Source organism: Macaca thibetana, chromosome 12 (genome assembly GCF_024542745.1).
Source record: "Macaca thibetana thibetana isolate TM-01 chromosome 12, ASM2454274v1, whole genome shotgun sequence".
NCBI classification, from domain to species: Eukaryota; Metazoa; Chordata; class Mammalia; order Primates; family Cercopithecidae; genus Macaca; species Macaca thibetana.
In genome coordinates, this window is record NC_065589.1 from 24,224,942 (window position 1) to 24,247,505 (window position 22,564).

Consider the following 22,564-nt stretch of genomic DNA (forward strand, 5'->3'; position numbering starts at 1 on the left):
GCCTATCATCCATCATCTTGGCCACCCCTCCTTGCCCCTCACCCCTCCTCAGCCCCTGCCCTCCGCCCTGGGCCTCACAGCCCTGGCTGATGCTCCAGTGGGGCCTGCCTACCTCTCCAGCTACCACGTTCCTCTTGCCCTTGACATGCAGCAGCCTCTGGACATCATAGGAGTTGGTCTCCACGTGATTCATGCCAGAAGCCACGCCTCCTTTCCGGATCCTGAGAAGAGGTGAGCAGACCCAGGGGAGTGGGCTGGGAGGTGTGCCTGGCCCCTGTTCTCCCAGGTCCTGGCTGCCACACTGAGGTCACCTGAGGGCCAGGCTGGGAGTAGGCGAGGTGAATGAGGTGCTGAGGATGCAAACTTTAGGGAGTCACTCACTGTCAGGTCCTGAAAGTGCAAGGTTGGCCTGTGGCATGCCCTTGAACCACCCTGACAGTCAAAGCAACCTTAAACTCTGCACCCTAGATCTTCACTCATCTCGCCATTGTCCCTGCCCTGTGGAGAGGCCTGCAAAGAAGGGTCATGATATATGAAGAGTAGGAAATGTGTTAATAGGCCAGGTGCGGTGACTCCTGCCTATAATCCCAGCACTTTGGGAAGCCGAGGTGGGCAGATCATTTGAGGTCAGGAGTTCCAGACCAGCCTGGCCAACATGGTGAAACCCTGTCTCTACTAAAAATACAAGTTAGCTGGGCATGGTGGCGGGTGCCTGTAATCACAACTACTCAGGAGGCTGAGACAGAAGAATCGTTTGAACCCCGGGGGCGGAGGTTTGCAGTGAGCCGAGATCACGCCACTGCACTCCAGCCTGGGCGACAAGAGTGAGACTCCATCTCAAAAAAAAAAAAAAAAAAAAAAAAAAAAAAAGGAAATGTATTAATAAATAGGGACAGAATCCTGAGGACAGGGGATCAAAGTGGAAGAAAAAACAAGAAGGGAGAGGTGCCACTCCAGTGCCCACAGGAATGGACTACTGCTGTAGTGTGGGAAGAGAAGAGCAAGACAAAAAAGAAGAATGGGAACTGTGGCTAATTAGAGAGCCCCCGGCTTGTCCTACAGGTCAGTAACAACTCAGCTCCAGAGTGTGTGTTTTCCTGGGGAAAGCTAAGCTAGAACTTCAACTTGTACAGAAAAGCCAGCAGTCTGGTCTGGGAGTGGTAGCTCATGCCTGTAATCCCAGGACTTTAGGAGGCTGAGGTAGGAGAATCACTTGAGCCCAGGAGTTTGAGACCAGCCTGGGCAACAGAGCAAGACCTTCATCTCTACAAAATATATATATAAAAAAATTAGCTGGGCTTGGTGGCTCAGGCCTGTGGTCCCAGTTACTCAAGAGGCTAAGGTGGGGCCGGGCGTGGTGGCTCACACCTATAATCCCAGCACTCTGGGAGGCCGAGGCGGATGGATCACTTGAGGTCAGGAGTTCGAGATCAGCCTGCCTATGGTGAAACCCTGTCTCTACTAAAAATACGAAAATTAGCCAGACCTGGTGGTGTGCACCTGTAATCCCAGCTACTGGGGAGGCTGAGGCACGAGAATTGCTTGAGCCCAGGAGGCGGAGGTTGCAGTGAGCCAAGACTTTGCCACTGTGCCACTGTACTCCAGCCTGGGCAATAAAGCAAGACTCCATCTGGAAAAAAAAAGGAAGAAAAAGAAAAGCTGGCAGTCTTGGTTTTTAGTGTGGTAGGCCTGCATTAGAGATGGGGGAGCAGCCATTTGTCTATTGGCCAGAGTTGGGTGATTAGGCACTGAGCTCTCCAGGACATTCAAGTAGGAGCTGATTTACAGAGATTCACAAGAGTTACAGAATTTCAGAACAGCCTCCAGACCAAGGGCAGAGCAGTGGCAGAAATAAGAGTTGGGGAGTGGAAAAGTGAAGGACAATCACCAAAAACTCATGAGAGTCCCCCTCGTGCCTCCCCCCACAGTTCCAGGGTCCCTTCCCCGTCCCAGGTCACCTCCCCCTGCTCCAAGTGTTTTTCCCAGACCCGAACAGGTCTGGGTGTCCCTGCCTCTTCAGCCCCAACCTCTCCATCCCTACCACTCATCCTCATTCCCTCAGCCTGCAGCCCGCCCTCCCTACACAAGGCCTTGCTTGAAGTAGCCTCGGAAGGCCTCGCTCTCGTTGCCCTGGACCTCGCGGTGCTGCACAGCCCGGCCCTTCAGGAAGTCATCCATTTGTGTGGTGTAGATGGCAGCTGCCCCCTGCTCATCCAGGGATGAGTCCTGGCCAATCCAGTAGTGGATGTCATAGGACAGGTTGCTGGCTGTCTTGTGGATCTAGGGAAAAGGTGTCCAGTGTACCCGAGACCCTGGGCTCCCACAGCCCCTCCCACTCTGTGTGACCTCCCACACAGGTGCCGTCCAGGACCATGGGGGAGCGTGGCACAGGGCAAGTGCACTAGGCTAGTGGTTAGGGGCCCTGAGTCATGGCCCAGCTCTACCATTGACTCTCCGAGACATGGCTTCTCCTCTCCAGGCCTCACTTGCCTCACCTCAGAAACAACTTGCTTATGCCAGGCACAGTGGCTCACGCCTGTAATCCCAGCACTTTGGGAGGTCAAGGCGGGCGAATCACCAGGAGTTCAAGACCAGCCTGGTCAACATGGCAAAACTCTGTCTTTAATAAAAATATAAAAATTAGCCAGGTGGGGTGGCGGGTGCCTATAATCCCAGCCACTCGGGAGGCTGAGACACGAGAATCACTTGAACCCGGGAGGCAGAGGTTGCAGTGAGCCAAGATGGTGCCACTGCACTCCAGCCTGGGCGACAGAGCGAGACTATCTAAAAAATAATAATAATAAATACATAAAATAAAAATTTAAAATGAGTCAATATAAAGAAAAAAATACAAATGTCTTAATAGTACAGGTGGTACCAGGGTGTGGTGAAAATCAAGGTGATATGAAGATGACTACGAGGCTGGGCATGGTGGCTCATGCCTGTAATCCCAGCATTTTGGGAGGCAGAGGCAGGTGGATCACCTGAGGTCAGGAGTTCAAGACCAGCCTAACCAACATGGTGAAACCCTGTCTCTACTAAAAAATACAAAAAAATTAGCTGATTGTGGTGGCACGTGCCTGTAGTTCAAGCTACTCTCAAGGCTAAGGCAGGAGAATCACTTGAACATGGGAAGTGGAGGTTGCAGTGAGGCAAGGTCGCACCACTGCACTCCAACCTGGGCAACAGAGCGAGACTCCTTCTGAAAAAAATTTTAAAGAAAGAAGATGACTATGGATTTTGGAAATGTGGACTCAAGTTAGGGTGATATGGCAACAATGCAGAAGTTTCCCCAAGAATGTGAATCCACAGAAATTGGCCTTAGCTGGAAGCCCAGTGGATCAAGGGCAGCAAGAGCCTCTGACCTCTGTAAAGCCACCACAAGGTTGGGCACTTGGGCATACCCAGTAAATTCTGTCTTGGGGTGAAGCCAGGCCAGCTCTCCCCATGGTCCCCAGCCTGTTTCCTCCCTGACACCACAGTGGGTTTTGCTGTCTGCTCAGCCTCCTCCTCTGCCCCTGACTCACAGCCAGGATGATGTAGCAGTCACCATCGAAGAAGCTCCCAAAGGTGCTGGAAGGAACAGGCACCATCTGCATGGCCTAAGGAGAGAAAAGGGGTCAGAGGGGCCTCCCTGGACCACCAGGACCCCTAGGCCTGGGAGGAGGGCCCAGGGTAGGAGGCATCGGAAAAAAAGAGCCGGGCCCAGGAATGAAAGGAGAGAAAAGGAAGAGAGAGGGAAACTGTGTGAGGGGCGGGAGAAGGAAAATCAATGGTGGGAAAGGAAGGGACGAGTGAGGAAGAAGAAGTGGAGAGGAAGGTTGAGAGACAGAGGGAGAAGAAATGGAGAAAGGGAAAGGGAGACCATCCGGGGTGTGGATGATACGGGAGGTGAGGGGCTGAGCTCTCAGGGGCTGCAGGGCAGGAGCAGAGGAAACTAAGAGAAATCCCAGGCCTCTGCCTTGCCTCCCTCCACCCCAGGCCTGCGAGGCCCCCATGCCCAGACAGGGCCTCACCTCGATCCTCCATATCTGCAGCCCTGGGGTGGTGATGTTGAGGGAGCCTTTGACTTGGGCGCTCAGCTTGGTCATGGTGAGTGAGCCTGGGGGAGAAGGCATTGGGAGCCTTGTTGGGAGATCAGTGCCTCCTCTGGCACCCTGAGTTCAGATGCTGCCCTTCCAGTCTGCCCCTAGAGAACTCCCAACAGTGCCAGGAGGTCGCAGGCTCAGGGGCCTGGGGGAGCATAGAGGGTTACTCCTCACTCAGTGACCATTTCTGCTTGTTTAGTACCGAATCCGCAGTGTCTAGCACAGTGACTTTGCTCGATAAAGGAAGAGATGTGGAGGGAAGGAGTGAGGGATGGATGAATGAATGAATGAATGGATGAACAGAGTGAACCCTCCCACTGTGAACCACTCTCTGCCCGCTAAACTGGAACGCCCCTCCCCACGCTTTTCTCCTCACGTCAGCCCTTTCTCCATTTTTTTTTTTCCTTTTCTTTTTGAGATGGAGTCCCGCTCTGTCACACAGGCTGGAGTGCAGTATCGTGATCTCAGCTCACTGCAATCTCTGCCTCCCAGGTTCAAGTGATTCTCCTGCCTCAGCCCCCCGCATAGCTGGGATTACAGGCATGAGCCACCATGCCTAGATAATTTTGTATTTTTAATAGAGACGGGGTTTCCCCATGTCGGCCAGGCTGGTCTCAAATTCCTGACCTCAGGTGATCCACCTGCCACAGCCTCCCAAAGTGCTGGGATTACAGGCGTGAGCCACCGTGCCCAACCAGCCCTTTCTGCTTGGACCTGTAGCTGTGTTCACTCCAGCTGCTCATGAGCCTCACCTGGGGAGCTTCTAAACGTGCTGATGCTCCAGGCTCTGGCGGCATCCCTGGGGATTCTGATTTAATTAGGTCAGGGTGGGGCTGGGCATGGGTGCTTTGTTTTCTGCCTTTTGGGAGGTGGAGCATGGGTGCTTTTAAAACTCTCCAGTGATTCTGATATGAGCCAGGGCAGACAGCCACTTGTGCCCAGTTATTCTCCTCCCTAGTTTTAAGGCTCCTCCTCACCAGGCCAGAGGCCACCCCGATCTCCATGGAGCCTATCACCCAGCCTGGCAGGGAGCTGCCCTCCATGAATGCTCCTTGAACTGATTAATGAATGAAAGGGCATGTGGCCAACAGGTCAGGCCTCCACTCGCTGACAGCCTGAAATCTCAGTATCTAATCTCTCCTTGCACCTTGACTTTGAGTCACCTCTTAGTGACTTGGCCTTTTAGTACTTAGAAACTCCCTTTTCTGAGCCCTGAGGAGTGGCTGCTGCTTCCCTGGCATTCTAGAGTTTGAGGTAAGGCCCTGCCCAATCTCTTGATCAGTGCCTCCTCTGGCTGATCATAAGCAGCTTGCTGTGTATCTGTAGGAGCCCCTTGGGCTTGGGTCCCATCTGATGGCCTGTTGGCTATGGCCTTCTCCATCAGGCAACCATGATATCCTCCATCAGGTATTTTTCAACCCACCAAGTCCCCAGGGCTCCCAGGATTCCTGGTCCAGCAGAACCAAGCTGGGTATAAAGGAGGAGACCATTTTCTGTTTCATTTCTATCATCACCTTTGTCTCTGTCCCCTCCTTTCATCCATCTATCTATCTATCTATCTATCTATCTATCTATCTATCTATCTATCTGTCTATCTATCTTTTTGAGAAGGAGTTTCACTCTTGTTGCCCAGGCTGGAGTGCAGGGGCGCTATCTCGGCTCACTGCAACCTCCGCCTTCCGGGTTCAAGTGATTCTCCTGCCTCAGCCTCCCGAGTAGCTGGGATTACAGGCGCAAGCCACCAAGCCCAGCTAATTTTTGTATTTTTAGTAGAGACAGGGTTTCACCATGTTGGCCAGGCTGGTCTTGAACTCCTGACCTCAGGTGATCCACCCACCTCAGCCTCATAAAGTGCTGGGATTACACGCATGAGCCACCTTGCCCGGCCCCATCCCCCTTTTTCTTTGACACTCACTAGCTGTATGAACGTGGACTTCCCTTCTTCATCTCTGAGCTGAGGGAGTCAACTTAGGGGGTCAACTAAATTGATGATCTCTAAAGTCTCACCCAGGGACATGCTGATTCCAGGGGTAACTGGCAGCAAAAGAAATAGAGGGTGGACATAAGGAGGCACTTCTTGCTCATCAGAGGGGGGATTCAGGGCAGCAGGGACTTGAAAAAACCAGTGCTCCCCCTCCCCAGAGAGAAATCAGGATTGGCCAGCCCCCACAGGCCAAAGGTGGGCAAGGGGACTCAGGAGTGGCAGCTCTGAGACGTGGCCCCCCTACCTGGTGTATACCTTCCAGCTGCTCCTGCCCTGTACCCATGGTTGGTCAGAACAGATGCTTCTCCTCCACCCCTTGGTAGGGCCTCCTCCTCACTTCTCCTGTCTTCCCTGAACTGCCAGGAAGACCAGGGCCTCTCACTTCCCCCAACCCTGCCACCATGGGCCTTGTTTGGATTTGAGTTGTCTCCTTCTTCAGCCTGAATTCACTGGCTTCCTCAACTCCTAGTACTTTCCCTTCTGTGTCCCCAGACCAGGGAGGGGCACCGTCACCCCAAGACCCCAACACCAGCCATCTGTGCAGCATCCTGGACTCCTTTCGCTTCTGCCCTTCTGTCCACCTAAACTCCCTTGAGTCTCCCCACTACACACAGCCCCCTGGCCCCTCTCTGCTGGCACTCTGCCCTCTAGAAATGCCATGCTGCCAGCAGGCCCCACCCCCATGCTGCCTCTCACCCCATGCCTGCTCGCACTGCTCCCACATGGAACGTTCTCCCCACCTTTCCCATACTAACATGCTCTTCTAGACTCAAGTTAGATCTCATTTCTTCCAGGAGACCTTCCCAGAATCCTCAGGCTGGACAAGGAGCCCCTCGGCATCCTGGACTGTCCCCTCTCTTGACCTCCTGACCACATGGTGATGAAAGAACCTGTTTGTAAGTTTGAGGTCCCTGAGCTCCAAGACCTAGATATGTTTGTCTTTGTAGCCCCCAGCTCCTAGCACATAGTAGGTGCTCAACAAATACTCATGATGCTGAAAGGCTGAACTGTGGGATGGAAGGAGGACCCTCCCAGGGCGTTGGAGGGGTTTGGGCTCCTACTGTCTGCAGGCCATCCAGGCCATCTTGTGTTTCTTTCTTTTTTTTTTTTTTTTTTTTTTTGAGACAGAGTCTCACTCTGTTGCCCAGGCTGGAGTGCAATGGTGCGATCCTGGCTCACTGTTACCTCTGCCTCTGGGTTCAAGCGATTTTCGTGCCTCAGCCTCCTGGGTAGCTGGGACAATAGGTGTGCGCCACCACACCCGGCTAATTATGTATTTTTAGTAGAAACTGGGTTTCGCTATGTTGGTCAGGCTGGTCTTAAACTCCTGACCTCAAGTGAGCCACCCACCTCAGCCTCCCAAAGTGCTGGGATTCCAGGCATGAGCCGCTGCGCCCAGCCCACCTTGACTTTCTTATCTGAGCCCTGTTGTACTCGAGGTGTGGCTCTGTTGTATGTAGGGTGCTGCCATGGCCCCTAGTTCCCAGTGGTGCAGCTCTGAGCTAGACAGGAATGTGGTGGGGCAGTGAAGGTAAAGTCCCACCCCTCAGACAAAAGACATCCTCCTGCTTCCCAGGCTTGTGATAGCAGAGGGAATAGACACCCACCCAAACCCTCCAGCCCAAAGGCTCTGCCCCTCAGTGGCCTGCAGGAGGCCCCAGCAGATGATGTCCCAAGAAGACAGTAGCCAGTGTGTCCTCAGAGCCTGGTCTGCACCTGGCCCCCATCCCTAGTTCTGCTAAATGGGCCCACAGTGGCTGGGGAGGCTGATGGGGCAGCTCCAGGTAGAGGGAAGATAGGGCAGAGGTGCATGCTCAGGTGTCCCGGCATGGCCCAGGACCTAAGGCCCTGCCACCTCTAGCCCCTTGCCTCTGCCTTTGCCTCTGTCTTTGCCCATTCAATTTCTTGTGGCTGTTGCTCATATGCTACGAGTGAGGAGGCAGGGCCCTGAGGTCCCAGGAGTGTCAGAGGAATGGTGACACAAAGGATAAAACACTCCAGATGAAGAAGAAATGGGCAAAGAGATGAGCTGGTGGGGAGGGGGCTCGGGGAGTGAGGTCAGGGAGACTAACTAGTCCCGGTCTGCCCAGGACTGTCCTGGTTTTAACTCTAGAAGTTCCAGGGCAATTGGGATGGTGACACCCAAAGTGGGATGGGGCTAGCCACAGATAGGAGACTGAGAGAGCCATTGCCTGGGGCAGGGCCAGCAAAAGTCTCTCCCTGGAGGCCCAGGACAGACACGCGGGGCTCCCAGCACTTCTCACACTATCCAGAGTGCCAAGCCTCCCTCTCGAGCCCATACCAAGGTGCTCCAGGAGGCCCCAAGTTGCCTGAGAAAAGCAGAGGACCCCATCCCCTCACACCATCTAAGGTCTCCATGTGTTCCCACCAGGTTGCCTTACCTGTCTTGGGGAGGCAGCTGCCACCTGGGAGATCTCAGGGAATTGTGGCAAGCTGGCTGCAGAAGAGCGACCTTTGTCCCCACCCCCACCCCCTAGGAACTGCCTTCACCATATAAGGGAAGATAGGGCCCCAGAGAGGTGAGGGGGTGGGGAGGCAGGTGCTGCCAGGTCCCTGGAGCCCAGAGCCCTTGACAGCCTGACAACGAGAGCTGATGTGCCCCACCCTTGGCTTTTTTTTTTTTAAGCCTCACTCTGTCATCAGGCTGGAGTACAGTGGTGCCAACTCGACTCACTGCAACCTCTGCCTCCCAAGTCCAGGTGATTCTCCTGCCTCAGCTTCCCAAGTAACTGGGACTACAGACATGTGCCACCATGCCTGGTTAATTTTTGTATATTTAGCAGGTAGGGTTTCACCATGTTGGCCAGGCTGGTCTTGAACTCCTGACCTCAAATGATCCAGCCGCCTAGACCTCCCAAAGTACTGGGATTACAGGTGTGAGCCACTGCGCCCAGCCCCTCCCTTGGCTTCTGAGTGAGCAAGGGATGGGGTGCTTTTCTGCCCAAAGCCCAGGACCTCACCACAGGCAGACAGCACTGTCCAGGCAAGGTCAGCGGCGCCTGAACTTTCCCCCTACCAACCAAGAGAAGGAGGCTCAGCTGTCCTCCCACCTTCCCTGGGGTGAATGGTTCACAGGGAAGGAGAGGCAGGACCCTGGGGTTCCAGAAGCCCCAAACCCAGGGATGCAGGGGCTCATACTCAGGGCCCCTCCAGAACAGATGGGAGGTCTCTTAGAGGTCTCTTCTCAGCATGATCCTCACTTAGCAAGTGCCCCCGTCAGCACAACTGCTCTTCCTCTCCACCGCCAGAGGCACTGGCTCCACCTGGAGTGTTTTTTTTGTTTTGTTTTGTTTTTTTGTTTTTGTTTTTGTTTTTGTTTCTGAGATGGAGTCTCTCTCTGTCACCCAGGCTGGAGTGCAGTGGCATGATCTCGTCTTACTGCATCCTCCGCCTCCCGGGTTCAAGCGATTCTCCTGCCTCAGCCTCCCGAGTAGCTGGGATTACAGCCACCCACCATCACACCTGGCTAATTTTTGTATTTTTAGTAGAGACGCGGTTTCACCATGTTGGCCAGGCTGGTCTTGAACTCCTGACCTCGTGATCCGCCCACCTTGGCCTCCCAAAGTGCTGGGGTTACAGGCATGAGCCACCGCACCCTGCCCACCTAGAGTTTTTATGAGATGCCATAAAACAGTGCCTTTGAACTCTGTTCTGCTACCCTCTCCCAGAAGCCAAGGTTTCCATGTCTGATCCCTGACCCTAGGGGATCCATCTCACTCAGGCAGGAAAGGAGTGCAGCCATCTCTGGCGTGGGTCTCGCTGAGAAACCAGCTTCACACGCAAACTTAGCACCTTGGGCAGCTGCCTCCCAAACTTCAGAAATTCTATCACCTGTGAAGTCTGGTATTTAGGAGGGTGACATGAAGTTGGCTGGGTGAGTCCCTCCTTCTGATCACAGCCTCCCAAGAGTTCTGGAGACCAAATGTACAGTAGTCCCCCCTTATCCAACAGGGGATACATTCCGGGACCCACAGTGGATGCCTTAAAATCTCGGATTGTACTGAACCCGGCTGCCATCAGCTGGAGCATGTTTCTGTTCGTGTCTTCCACCCACAAACTGAAGCCTTTTCCATTTTCACTAAGCGCTTATCCTGCACTGTGGCCACACTTTTGCAGTTTGAGGTACAACAGCAAAATTAACACAAATTTCTGTTTCCTTCTTCACAATTTCATGAACAGAAGATGCATTCTTATCATAGATCTTAGCAACCTCAGCATATGATGATTTTTTTTCTTTCCTTATTGAGAACGATTACCTTTTCATTTAAAGGAAACATTTTATGGCTTCTTTTTGGCACACCCAAATTGCTAGCATCGCTCCTCTTGCATTATTTAGTAAAATAAGGGTTACTTCGGGCAGAGGGTTGTTTTTATTTTTGTTTTTTGGAGATGAAGTCTCGCTGTCTCACCCAGGCTGAAGTTCAATGGCACGGTCTTGGCTCACTGCAACCTCTGCCTCCTGGGTTCAAGCAATTCTCCCATCTCAGCTTCCCGAGTAGCTGGACTACAGGTGCGTACCACCACACCCAGCTAATTTTTCCTGTATTTTTATCAGAGACAAGGTCTCACCATGTTGGCCAGGCTGGTCTCAAACTCCTAACTTCAAGTGATCCGCCCGCCTAGGCCTCCCAAAGTGCTAGGAGTACAGGTGTGAGCCATTGTGCCCAGACCAATAAAGGTTACTTTGAACGCAAGCCCTGCAATGCCATGACAGGGGATCTGATAGCCGAGACGGCTGCTAAATGCCCGTCAGGGAGCGTGTAGCGTGTGGAGGTACTGGACAAAGGGAAGACTCACGTTTCGGGTGGGATGGAGTGGGGCGGTGGGAGATCCCATCATGTACTGAGAATACTGTGCAATTTAAAACTTACGAATGGTTTATTTCTGGAATTTTCCGTGTAGTATTTTCAGACCATGGTTGACTATGAGGTACCTGAATTGGTGGATAAAGGGAGAGTGCTGTGTTTGTACACAGGTGGGGCATGTGTGTAGTATATGTGTGTGCACACGCTCATGAGTTGTCTGGAAAGAGGAGTAAACACTAGAGGTGCTATTTTGTTTCTTTTTTAAAAAAAAAAATATTGCTGGGTGTGGTGGTGCACACCTGTAATCCCCGCTACTAGGGAGGCTGAAGCACAATAATCGCTTGAACCCGGGAGGCAGAGGTTGCAGTGAACTGAGATTGTGCCACTGCCCTCCAGCCTGGGTGACGAAGTGAGGCTGTCTCAAAAAATATATACATACATAAATATAAATATAAAAATATATAATCCTGCCTTCTATGTCACAGATTATGAAAAAGAAAAAATAACACTTTCTTGTGAATAAAAAGGAGTATATATATATATGTGTGTGTGTGTGTGTATTATATATATATATAGAGAGAGAGAGATACACTCGATTACAAGGACAAGAAAAAGGAAGGTAAAAACTCACCTATATTTTCATTACAGAGATATTCTCCAGATAAATCACTGTCACTGAATTGTTCTGGGATATTTCTTTCAAGTCATTGTCCAGCACAGGTATCTACCTGTCTGCATGTGTGTATTTATTTATTTATTGAGATGGAGTCGCACCCTGTCACCCAGGCTGGAGTGCAGTGGCGCAATCGTGGCTCACCGCAACCTCTGCCTCCTGGGTTCAAGTGATTATCCTGCCCAAGTATCTGGGATTACAGGTGTCCACACCATACCAGCTAATTTTTGTATTTTTAGTAGAGACAGGGTTTCACTATGTTAGCCAGACTGGTCTCTAACTCCTGATCTCAAGTGATCTGCCCGTCTTGGCCTCCCAAAGTGCTGGGATTACAGGCATGAGCCACCACGCCCGGCCCTTTTTTCATTTTTTCTGAGACAGAGTCTCTCTCTGTTACCCAGGCTGGAGTGCAGTGGCATGACCTCGGCTCACTGCAACCTCCGCCTCCTGAGTTCAAGTGATTATCCTGCCTCAGCCTCCCAAGTAGCTGGGATTACAGGTACCCGCCATGATGCCCAGCTAATTTTTGCATTTTTAATAGAGATGGGGTTTCGCCATGTTGGCCAGGCTGATCTTGAACCCCTAACCTCAGCCTCCCAAAGTGCTGGGATTATAAGTGTGAGCTACCATGCCTGGCCTGTGAGCATATATTTTTAACTGTCATATGATATATCTTATTTTGCAATTTCTTTCTTTTTTTTTTTTTTGGAGACACAGTCTTGCTGTGGTGCCCAGCCTGGAATGCACTGGTGTGATTATGGCTCACTGCAGCTTCGACCTCCCTGGACTCAGTGATCCTCCCACCTCAGAAGTAGCTGGGACCACAGGCACACATCACCACATCTGGCTAATTTTTGTTGTTGTTGTTTGGTAGAGATGGAGTTTCCACCATGTTGCCCAGGCTGCTCTCAAACTCCTGGGCCCAAGCAATCCACCTGCGTTGGCCTCCCAAAGTGCTGGGATTACAGGTGTAAGCCACCGCACCCAGCAACTTCCTTTTCAGTTGTTTTATAGTAATTCATTAGACAGCACAGTTTATGTAACCAATACCTCATTGTTGGACTTCCAAATTATATCTAATTATTTGATACTCAAAGAATGCTGTGGTAAATATTCCCATTTCCAAATATTTGCCATTAGATTACATCCACTATCGCTTTGGGATAGATTTTAAAAAGTGAGGCCGGGCACGGTGGCTCATGCCTGTAATCCCAGCACTTTGGGAGGCCGAGGCCGGCAGATCATGAGGTCAGGAGATCGAGACCATCTTGGCTAACATGTGAAACCCCGTCTCTACTAAAAATACAAAAAAAAAAAAGTAGTCGGGTGTGGTGGCGGGTGCCTGTAATTCCTGCTACTCAGGAGGCTGAGGCAGGAGAATAGCATGAACCCAGTGGGCGGAGGTTGCAGTGAGCCGAGATCACGCCACTGCACTCCAGTCTGGGCAACAGAGCAAGACTCTTACTCAAAAAAAAAAAAAAAAAAGTGAGATTGTTGAATCAAAGACGTGAATAGGAAAACTGCCTTCCAGAAAAGCTGCATGAATGGATAGTCCCACCTGCAATACATAAGTGGCTGAGTCTCCATCTCTCCCCAGTGCTCTGGTACAGTATCGACGAAGCTCTCTATCAGTTTGATTGACAAAAAAGAAAACAGTCATTGTGTTGATTTATGTTTTTTTGATTACCCAGTGAGAGAGACCATTTTAAAATATATTTATTAGCTATATCTCCCCTCGTTAGTTTTTAATTAATTTGTTGGTATTGTTTATAGAGTTAATGTCTTAAGACTGGTAATTTGCCTACCATTTATGTGATACTTGTCTCTAGTTTCTTGTTTGCCTTTTAATTTAGCCGGGAGAATCGTTTGGTGAACATGTTCTTAAAAATTGTTTCCAATGTCTTTGTTATGATAAATGTCAAACATATAGAAAAATGAAAATAATAGTACATGGACTCAAACATTAACATTTATCATATTTTATTTATTTATTTATTAAGACTATATCTCACAGGCTGGAGTGCAGTAGAGTGATCTCGGCTCACTGCAGCCTTCGCCTCCCGGGTTCAAGTGATTTTCGTGCCTCAGCCTCCACAATAGCTGAAATTACAGGCATGCACCACCATGCCCAGCTAGTTTTTGTATTTTCAGTAGAGACAGGGTTTCATCATGTTGGCCAGGCTGGTCTAGAACTCCTCACCTCAAGTGATCCGTCCACCTTGGCCTCCCAAAGTGCTGGGATTACAGGTGTGAGCCACTGCACCCAGCCCATGCATTTCCTTTTATTGTTATATCTCTTCAATGTTTTTCTTTTGTCTACAGTATTTTTATTTTTTAAAATTTTATTTATTTACTTATTTATTGAGACGGAGTCTCACTCTGTCGCCAGGCTGGAGTGCAGTGGTGCGATATCGGTTAACTACAACCTCTGCTGCCCAGGTTCAAGCGATTCTCCTGCTTCAGCCTCCCTAGTAGCTGGGACTACAGGCACGCGCCATCACGCCCAGCTCATTTTTGTATTTTTAGCAGAGACAGTTTCACCATGTCGGCCAGGATGGTCTTGATTTCTTGACCTCAAGATCTGCCCGCCTCAGCCTCCCAAATTGTTGGGATTACAGGCGTGAGTAACCGCACCTGGCCTATTTATTTATTTTATTATTTTTTGAGATAGAGTCTTGCTCTGTTACCCAGGCTGGAGTCCAGTGGCGCAATCTTGGCTCCTTGCAACCTCTGCCTCCTGGATTCAAGCGATTCTTCTGCCTCAGCCTCCCGAGTAGCTGGGATGCCACCATGACTGGCTAATTTTTTGCATTTTTAGTAGATATGAGGTTTCACCATGTTGGCAAGGCTGGTCTCGAACTCCTGACCTCAGGTGATCCACCTGCCTCAGCCTCCCAAAGTACTGGGATTGCAGGCATGAGCCACCACGCCAGCCTTTTGTCTACAGTATTTTTTAAACGTAGTATATGCTGAACATTTTGTCTTCAGTATTTTTTAATCTAGAAGAGTTCTTTCACGTTTTCCCCCCATGACATTGACTTACCTGAGTCAAAGACAGTTGCCTTGTAGAATGTTCACGTTGTGGAACTGAGCCTTTCCTTATGGTATTATCTAATTTGTTACATTTCCTTCTGCACTTCCCACAAACTGAAAGTGCATCTAGTAGGTCCTGGTTAAACTTTTTTTTCTTTTTGAGACAGAGTCTTGCTCAGTCACCCAGGCTGGAGGGCAGTAGCACTATCTCAGCTCATTGCAGTCTCTGCCTCCTGGGCTCAAGTGATTCTCCTGCCTCAGCTTCCAGAGTAGCTGGGATTACAGACGCCTGCCACCACACCTGGCTAATTTTTGATAATTTTAGTAGAGACAGAGTTTTACCATGTTGGCTGGGCTGGTCACAAACTCCCGACCTCAGGTTATCCGCCCTCCTCGGCCTCCCAAAGTGCTGGGATTATAGGTGTGAGCCACTGCGCCCAGCCTAAACTCTTTTTTCAAGAATACTTCAAGGACAGTGTTTCTCAAACTGTAATGTCATTAAGAATCACCTGAAAATCTTTGTAAAGTACATATTCTGATTCAATAGAACTGGTAGGGAGGGGAGCTGAGATTCTGCATTACTAGCAAGTTCCCAGGTGATTTTGCCTTCTCAGGTGATTTTCCCAGTTGAACCATTCTTTCAGTATCATGGTCAAAGGTAATGACTTTGCATGGCATCAGAAGGAATATATAATGTCAAGTCATCCTTGCATGAGTGTTGTGAAGGTGAATCCCTTGGTTACAGCAATGTCAGGCAGATACCCTTATGTTTGTTGTTGTTGTTTTAGATTGCCAAACTACCCATGTCCACATATACCTTTCTGTATTGGAAAGGCACAGCTCCCCCTTTACAATTAGAAGTCATCTTGGTGCTGAGTGCAGTGGTTCACACCTGTAATCCCAGAACTTTGGGAGGCTGAGGTGGGTGGATCACTTGAAGTCAGGAGTTTGACAGCAGCCTGGCCAACATGGTGAAACCTCGTCTCTACTAAAAATACAAAAATTAGCCAGGCACGGTGGTGTGCACCTGTAGTCCCAGCTACTCAGGAGGCTGAGGCACGAGAATCTATTGAACCTGGGAGACGGAAGCTGCAGTGAGCCAAGATTGTACCACTGCACTCCAGCCTGGGCAACAGAGAGACTCCATCTCAAAAACAAAAACAAAAAAACACAATGCTGGGCACGGTGGCTCATGCTTGTAATCCCAGCACTTTGGGAGGCCAAGGCAGGTGGATTACTTGAGGCCAGGAGTTCAAGACTAGCCTGGCCAACATGGTGAAACCCTGTCTCTACTAAAAATACAAAAATTAGCCATGGTTGTGGCAGGTGCCTGTAGTCCCAGCTATTCGAGAGGCTGAGGCCAGGAAAATTGCTTGAACCTGGGAGGTGGAAGTTGTATTAAGCTGAGACTGTGCCACTGCACTCCAGACTGGGCAACAGAGTGAGACCCTGTCTCAAAAAAAAAAAAAAAAGAAAAGAAAAGAAAAAAAAAAAGAAAAACAAAAAAGAAGTCGTCTTGGGGTGACAATTTGGCAGCACAAGTTTTTGATTTTTTTTTTTTTTTTTTTTTGAGACGGAGTCTCGCTCTGTTGCCCAGGCTGGAGAGCAGTGGCCGGATCTCAGCTCACTGCAAGCTCCGCCTCCCAGGTTTACGCCATCCTCCTGCCTCAGCTTCCCAAGTAGCTGGGACTACAGGCGCCCGCCACCTCGCCCGGCTAGTTTTTTGTATTTTTTAGTAGAGATGGGGTTTCACCGTGTTAGCCAGGATGGTCTCCATCTCCTGACCTTGTGATCCGCCCGTCTCGGCCTCCCAAAGTGCTGGGATTACAGGCTTGAGCCACCACGCCCGGCCAAGTTTTTGATTTTTTACTTACCACTTTCTACTTCTTTTATAATAACTCATTTTTAAATAACTTTTCCTTCATCTTACAGTGAAGTATTACTTTTTATTTTTGTTTTTCAGACAAGGTCTCACTCTGTTGTCCAAGCTGGAGTGCAGTGGTGCAATCAGGGCTCACTACAGCCTCGACCTCCTGGGTTCAAGGAATCCTCCCACCTCAGCCTCCAGAATAGCTGGGACTATAGGCTCTCACCACTACCTCCGGCTAATTTTTTTGTACTTTTTGTAGAGATGGGGTTTTGCCATGTTGCCCAGGCTGGAATGGAACTCCTGGGCTCAAGCAATCTGCCCACCTGGGCCTCCCAAAGTGCTGGGATTACAGGCAGGAGCCACTGCACCCGGCTTACTTTTTATGTCTGTTACCCATCCCTCCCCCTCCCCCACCCCAGTGATTTACTCCCTGCTACACTCAAGAACCTGGTGCATAGTAGGCATGCAATGAATATTTAAAGGAAAGAAATGGAAATGGAACTTATGATTTCTTTCTTTCTTTTTTTTTTTTTTTGAGACAAAGTCTTACTCTGTCACTCAGGCTGGAGTGCAGTGGTGTGTCACTGCAGCTTCCGCCTCCCGGGTTCGAGTGGTTCTCTTGCCTCAATTCCTAAGTAGCTGGGATTACAGACGTGTGCCACAATCCCCAGCTAATTTTTGTATTTTTAGTAGAGATGGGGTTTCACCATGTTGGCCAGGCTGGTCTCAAACTCCCGACCTCAAGTGATCGGCCCACCTCGGCCTCCCAAAGTGCTGGGATTACAGGGGTGAGCCACCGTGCCTGGCAGAATTTATTATTTCTATCTTTGCTATTATATTTAGGAAGCTAAGTGTGTTTTAAATTTGAACTATTTTTATTATTTATTTATTTATTTTAAGACAGAGACTCGCTCTGTTGCCCGGTATGGAGTGCAGTGGCATGATCTTGGCTCTGCTCTATCTCCCAGGTTCAAGTCATTCTTCTTGTGATCCACCTGCCTCGGCCTCCCAAAGTGCTGGAATTACAGGTGTGAGCCACCATGCCCAGCCTATTTTTATTTTTAAAATTGAATAAGGTGGAGCACGGTGGCTCATGTCTGTAATCCCAGCACTTTGGGAGGCCAAGGCAGGCAGGTCACCTGAGGTCGGGAGTTCGAGACCAGCCTGGCCAACATGGTGAAACCCCGCCTCCACTAAAAATACAAAAAGTTAGCTGGGCGTGGTGTCAGGTGCCTGTAATCCCAGTACTCTGGAGGCTGAGGCAGGAGAATCACTTGAACACAGGACGCAGAAGTTGCAGTGAGCCAAGATTGCACCATTGCACTCCAGCCTGGGCAACAAGAGTGAAACTCTGTCTCAAAAATAAATAAATAAATAAATAAAATAAAATTTAATAAATGTACCTGGTAAAATAATTCAAATTACAAACAGAAATGTAACAAAATGTGTCTCTTATACATTAGATGAATCTCATTCCCCCAGCCTCACTCCCCAGGATTAGCCACAATTATCTTCTCAGAGTAAGTGAAAGTATATATTTATATTTGTGTCTATTTTTATATTTTGCCTTCATAGGAATACACCATCATTGTTATGAATCTTGCCTTGTTTCATTTAACAGTATCTCTTGGGGCCGGGCACGGTGGCTCACACCTGTAATCCCAGCACTTTGGGAGGCTGAGATGGGCAGATCACAAGGTCAGGAGATCGAGACCATCCTGGCTAACACGGTGAAACCCCGTCTCTACTAAAAATACAAAAAATTAGCCAGGTGCGGTGGCGGGCGCCTGTAGTCCCAGCTACACAGGAGGCTGAGGCAGGAGAATGGCGTGAACCTGGGAGGCGGAGCTTGCAGTGAGCCGAGACTGCGCCACTGCACTCCAGCCTGGGTGAAAAAGTGAGACTCTGTCTCAAAAAAAAAAAAACAAACAAAAAAAAAACAGTATCTCTTGGAGATCATTCTATATCAGCTTGTATAGTTCCTCCTCACAGTTTTCATGACTACATGGTATTCAATAACAAAATGTATTTAACCAGTCCTTTATTGGTGGACACTTAGATTATTTTAAGTGTTTCGCTGTTACAAATGATACAATGGGCTGAGCAGTGGCTCAAGACTAATTACCACACTTTAGGAGGCTGAGGTGGGTGGATCACTTGAGCCCAGGAGTTCGAGACCAGCCTGGGCAACATAGTGAGACCCATTCTCATTTTATTTTGTTCTGTTCTCTTCTGTTTTGTTTTGTGACAGTGTTTTGCTCTTGTTGCCCAGGCTGGAGTGCAATGGCAGGATCTTGGCTCACTGCAACCTCCGCTACCCGGTTTCAAGCGATTCTCCTGCCTCAGCCTCCCAAAGTAGCTGGGATTATAGGTATGTGCCACCACGCTCAGCTAATTTTTTTTTTTTTTTTGTATTTAGGAGAGACAGGGTTTCACCATGTTAGTCAGGCTGGTCTTGAACTCCTGACTTCAGGTGTTCCACCCGCCTCAGCCTCCCAAAGTGCTGGGATTACAGGCATGCGCTACCGCGCCTGTACCTATTTTTTTTTAAATAAAACAAATTTTTTAAAATGACACAATGGGCCAGGCACGGTGGCGCATGCCTGTAATCCCAGCACGTTGGGAGGCCGAGGCAGGCGGATTACGAGGTCAGGAGAGCGAGACCATCCTGGTTAACATGGTGAAACTCCATCTCTACTAAAACTACAAAAAATAAGCCGGGCGCAGTGGTGGGCACCTGTAGTCCCAGCTACTCGGGAGGCTGAGGCAGGAGAATGGCGTAAACCTGGGAGGCGGAGCTTGCAGTGAGCCGAGATGGTGCCATTGCACTCCAGCCTGTGAGACCCCGTCCAAAAAAAAAAAAAGTTGTCTGCATTTTTAAAAATATTTTTGGGCTGGGCATGGTGGCTCACGCCTGTGATCCCAGCACTTTGGGAGGCCAAGGCGGGCGGATCACAAGGTCAGGAGATCGAGACCATCCTGTGAATGGTGAAACCCTGTCTCTACTAAAAATACAATCAGCAGGGCGTGGTGGCAGGTGCCTGTAGTCCCAGCTACTCAGGAGGCTGAGGCGGGAGAATGGCGTGAACCCGGGAGGCGGAGCTTGCAGTGAGCCGAGATCAAGCCACTGCACTGCAGCCTGGGCGACAGAGTAAGACTCTGTCTCAAAAAAAAAAAATTTTTTTTGGCCAGGTGCGGTGGCTCACACCCATTATCCCAGTGCTTTGGGAGGCCAAGGCGGGTGGATCACAAGGTCAGGTTTGAGTTTGAGACCAGCCTGGCCAACATGGTGAAACCTTGTCTCTACTAAAAATACAAAAAATTAGCCAGGTGTGATGGTGGACACCTGTAGTCCCAGCTACTCAGGAGGCTGAGGCAGGAGAATCGCTTGAACCCACGTGGTGGAGGTTGCAGTGAACAGAGGTCATTGCTCTCCAGTCTGGGCGACTGAGCGAGACTCTGTCTCAGAAGAGAACAACAACAACAACAACAACAAAATATATATATATATATATGTGTGTGTGTGTGTGTGTATATATATATATGTGTGTGTGTGTGTGTGTGTGTGTGTGTGTGTGTATATATATATGGATATTCTCAAATCACTCTCCAAGGAGATTGCACCCGTTTACAGGCCTGTTTCCCTACATCTTCTTGAGTGATTGTGTGTGTGTGTGTATGTGTGTGTGTGTTACAAGCAAACAGGGAATCTCTGCCCCACACCTGGCTCTAGTAGAGACATTTTCACATCTGACATCTCCAAAGCCAGAAGATGTCACCTTCCTCCACGTCCTCCACTCCTGCCTCCAGGGCCAGCTAGCTACCTCTTCCTGCCAAGTTATCTCCTATGTCACATCCATCTCTCCTTCCTTTCCTCTTTTTTTTTTTTTTTTTTTGAGACAGTCTTGCTCTGTCACCCAGGCTGGAGTACAGTGGTGTGATCTCGGCTCACTGCAAGCTCTGCCTCATGGGTTCAAGTGATTCTCCTGCCTCAGCCTCCTGAGTAGCTGGGATTACAGGCGCCTGCCACCATGCCCGGCTAATTTTTTTTTTTTTTTTTTTTTTTTTTTTTTTTTAGTAGAGATAGGGTTTCGCCATTTTGCCCAGGCTGGTTTTGAACTCCCGAGCTCAGGCCATCTGCCCGCCTTGGCCTCCCAAAGTGTTGGGATTACAGGTGTGAGCCACCGCACCTGGCCCCTTCCTTTCCTCTTCATTCTGCCTCAGTTCAGGTCTTAATCCTCCATCTTTGGGACCATGCCTGTGGTCTCCCAATAGTATCTTGTATCCTCGTACGCCTAATTTAGCTTCCAACATGCAGCTGCCAGGTTTCAGCACAGCTCACTCTTGCTCAGGGTTCCTCAAAGGCACCCTCTGCCTGCAAGAAAAAGGCTACTCCCAGCCAGGTGCGGTGGCTCACACCTGCAATCCCAGGACTTTCAGAGGCTGAGGTGGGAGGATCGCTTGAGCCTAGAAGTTCCAGACCAGCCTGGACAAAATAGTAAGAACCCATCTCTACAAAATAAAAATAAAAATTAGCCAGGCTTGGTGGTGCATGCCTGTAGTCCCAGATACTCCCACAGGCTGAAGTGGGAGGATGGCTTGAGCCCAGGAGGTCGAGGCTGCAGTGAGCCACGATCATGCCTTCCCACACCAGCCTGGGAGATAGAGATCTTGTCTCAAAAAAAAAAAAAAAAAAAAAAAAAAAAAAGGCCACTCCCATGGTCTGGCCATAGATCTGCATAATCTATCCAATCCTGCATTCTGCGGCCTCATTTCCTCATTTCCAAACTCCTCTGAGCCTCGCTCCTCCAGGGAGTGTTTTCCAATCCTCCAGGGCTGCCCAAATAGGGCTAGGTGTCCTCTGTCCTCACTCGCCTTCCACGGTTCTCCCGTGCTGCATTTGCAGAATTGCAGTGATCATCTGTTCACGTTTCTTTCTCTCCACCCTACGGTGTGAGTTCCCTGAGAGCAGAGGCATAGCCTGGTCCTGGCACGGTGCCTGGCACACAGTACGCACCTGATACATGTGATTGACTTGAACTTCATGTGGCTAGAGGGTGTGTAGGTAGGTGGTGGTGGAGGGGAAGGCTCACTGTGGTCTCAAAGTCTGGAGCTCCTTTGCGTGTTTATCTGGTCTCTGCGATGCAAATCTGGGAGGATCAGTGTTTGCATGGAGAGCAGAAAATAAGAGCAGGACCGGAGGATGAGGGCAGAGACCGGAGAGGACTGGGTATTTATCTAGCCAAGGGCTCTTGTGATCCAGCCCAGGCCAAAACTGAGACTAGGGTAACTGCAGGTTTCTTCAGGTAGGTGCTTATTGGATCTTTTCTACCAGAGAAAAGCAGTGGAAGGAGGACAAAGGACGGTTTCACACAGCGCTGACTCCTCGTCACACAGACTTGGGGACCGATCAGCGTCTGGGGCACCAAGAGGCAGTCTGGGGGCTGGATTCACGAGGTAAGGTGTTGAGCAGACGGGACAGGGAGGTGGAGCAGGGGCGCAGGCACCAACACTTGAGAGAGGCACTTCCCCCTTCTTCCCTGGGTGTGTGCAGTGGCGGCTCCAGAAACGCCCCACCCCTGGGAAAGGGGCGAGTGAGGCTGGCCCCATCTTTCCAGCCCCCGGCGAGCTCCAGCGTCCGCGAGGACAGGGAGGCCTCTAGCGGCTGGCGAGGGAAGCAGGCAAAGGCCGGCTGCGGAGGGCGGGAGGGCATTTCCTGCCCGGGCCTGGGGCCGCGCGCTTTCGCAAAGGAAGTGCCTCCGGGACGCAGGGCGGGGCGGGAAGTGGGGCGGGGGCGCGGCCAATGGCAGCTCAGAAGCCGCAGAGGGGCGGGGCGGGCCGAGCCCCGGCGCCGACCCCACCCAGGTTGCCCCGCAGAGCTAGGCGCCGAAGCCCGCCGCACCCAAGCCAACAAGTTCTGCCGCTGGAGCTTCCACCCCGAGCCTCGCCCCGCTCCCCGCCTCTGCCTTCGGGGCCGCACAAGCCCTGCCCCTGCCGCTCCAGGGCAGAGGCCGCGCCCCCTTCCCCGCCGCATTCCAGGGCTGCCCCTCCCCAGGCCTTCGAATTTTGCTTACCAGCTAGCAGTATCCC

General features: G+C 50.4%; 2 protein-coding genes across 2 annotated transcripts in view; one reads left to right on the plus strand and one right to left on the minus strand.

The window, feature by feature from the left end:
- The window catches only part of VIL1 (villin 1), a 32,657-nt gene extending 24,106 nt beyond the window's left edge, over positions 1-8,551 (minus strand). The window contains exons 1-5 of the mRNA XM_050751262.1: positions 8,475-8,551; positions 4,017-4,102; positions 3,528-3,602; positions 2,084-2,280; positions 113-221 (exon numbers count right to left, since the gene is read on the minus strand). Coding sequence (XP_050607219.1) covers positions 113-221; positions 2,084-2,280; positions 3,528-3,602; positions 4,017-4,091 — 456 coding nt within the window. The 5' untranslated portion in view covers positions 4,092-4,102; positions 8,475-8,551. The remainder of the gene's footprint in view (positions 1-112; positions 222-2,083; positions 2,281-3,527; positions 3,603-4,016; positions 4,103-8,474) is intronic.
- The window catches only part of AAMP (angio associated migratory cell protein), a 205,728-nt gene that overhangs the window by 25,119 nt on the left and 158,045 nt on the right, over positions 1-22,564 (plus strand). The gene's annotated exons all lie outside the window — the stretch shown is intronic.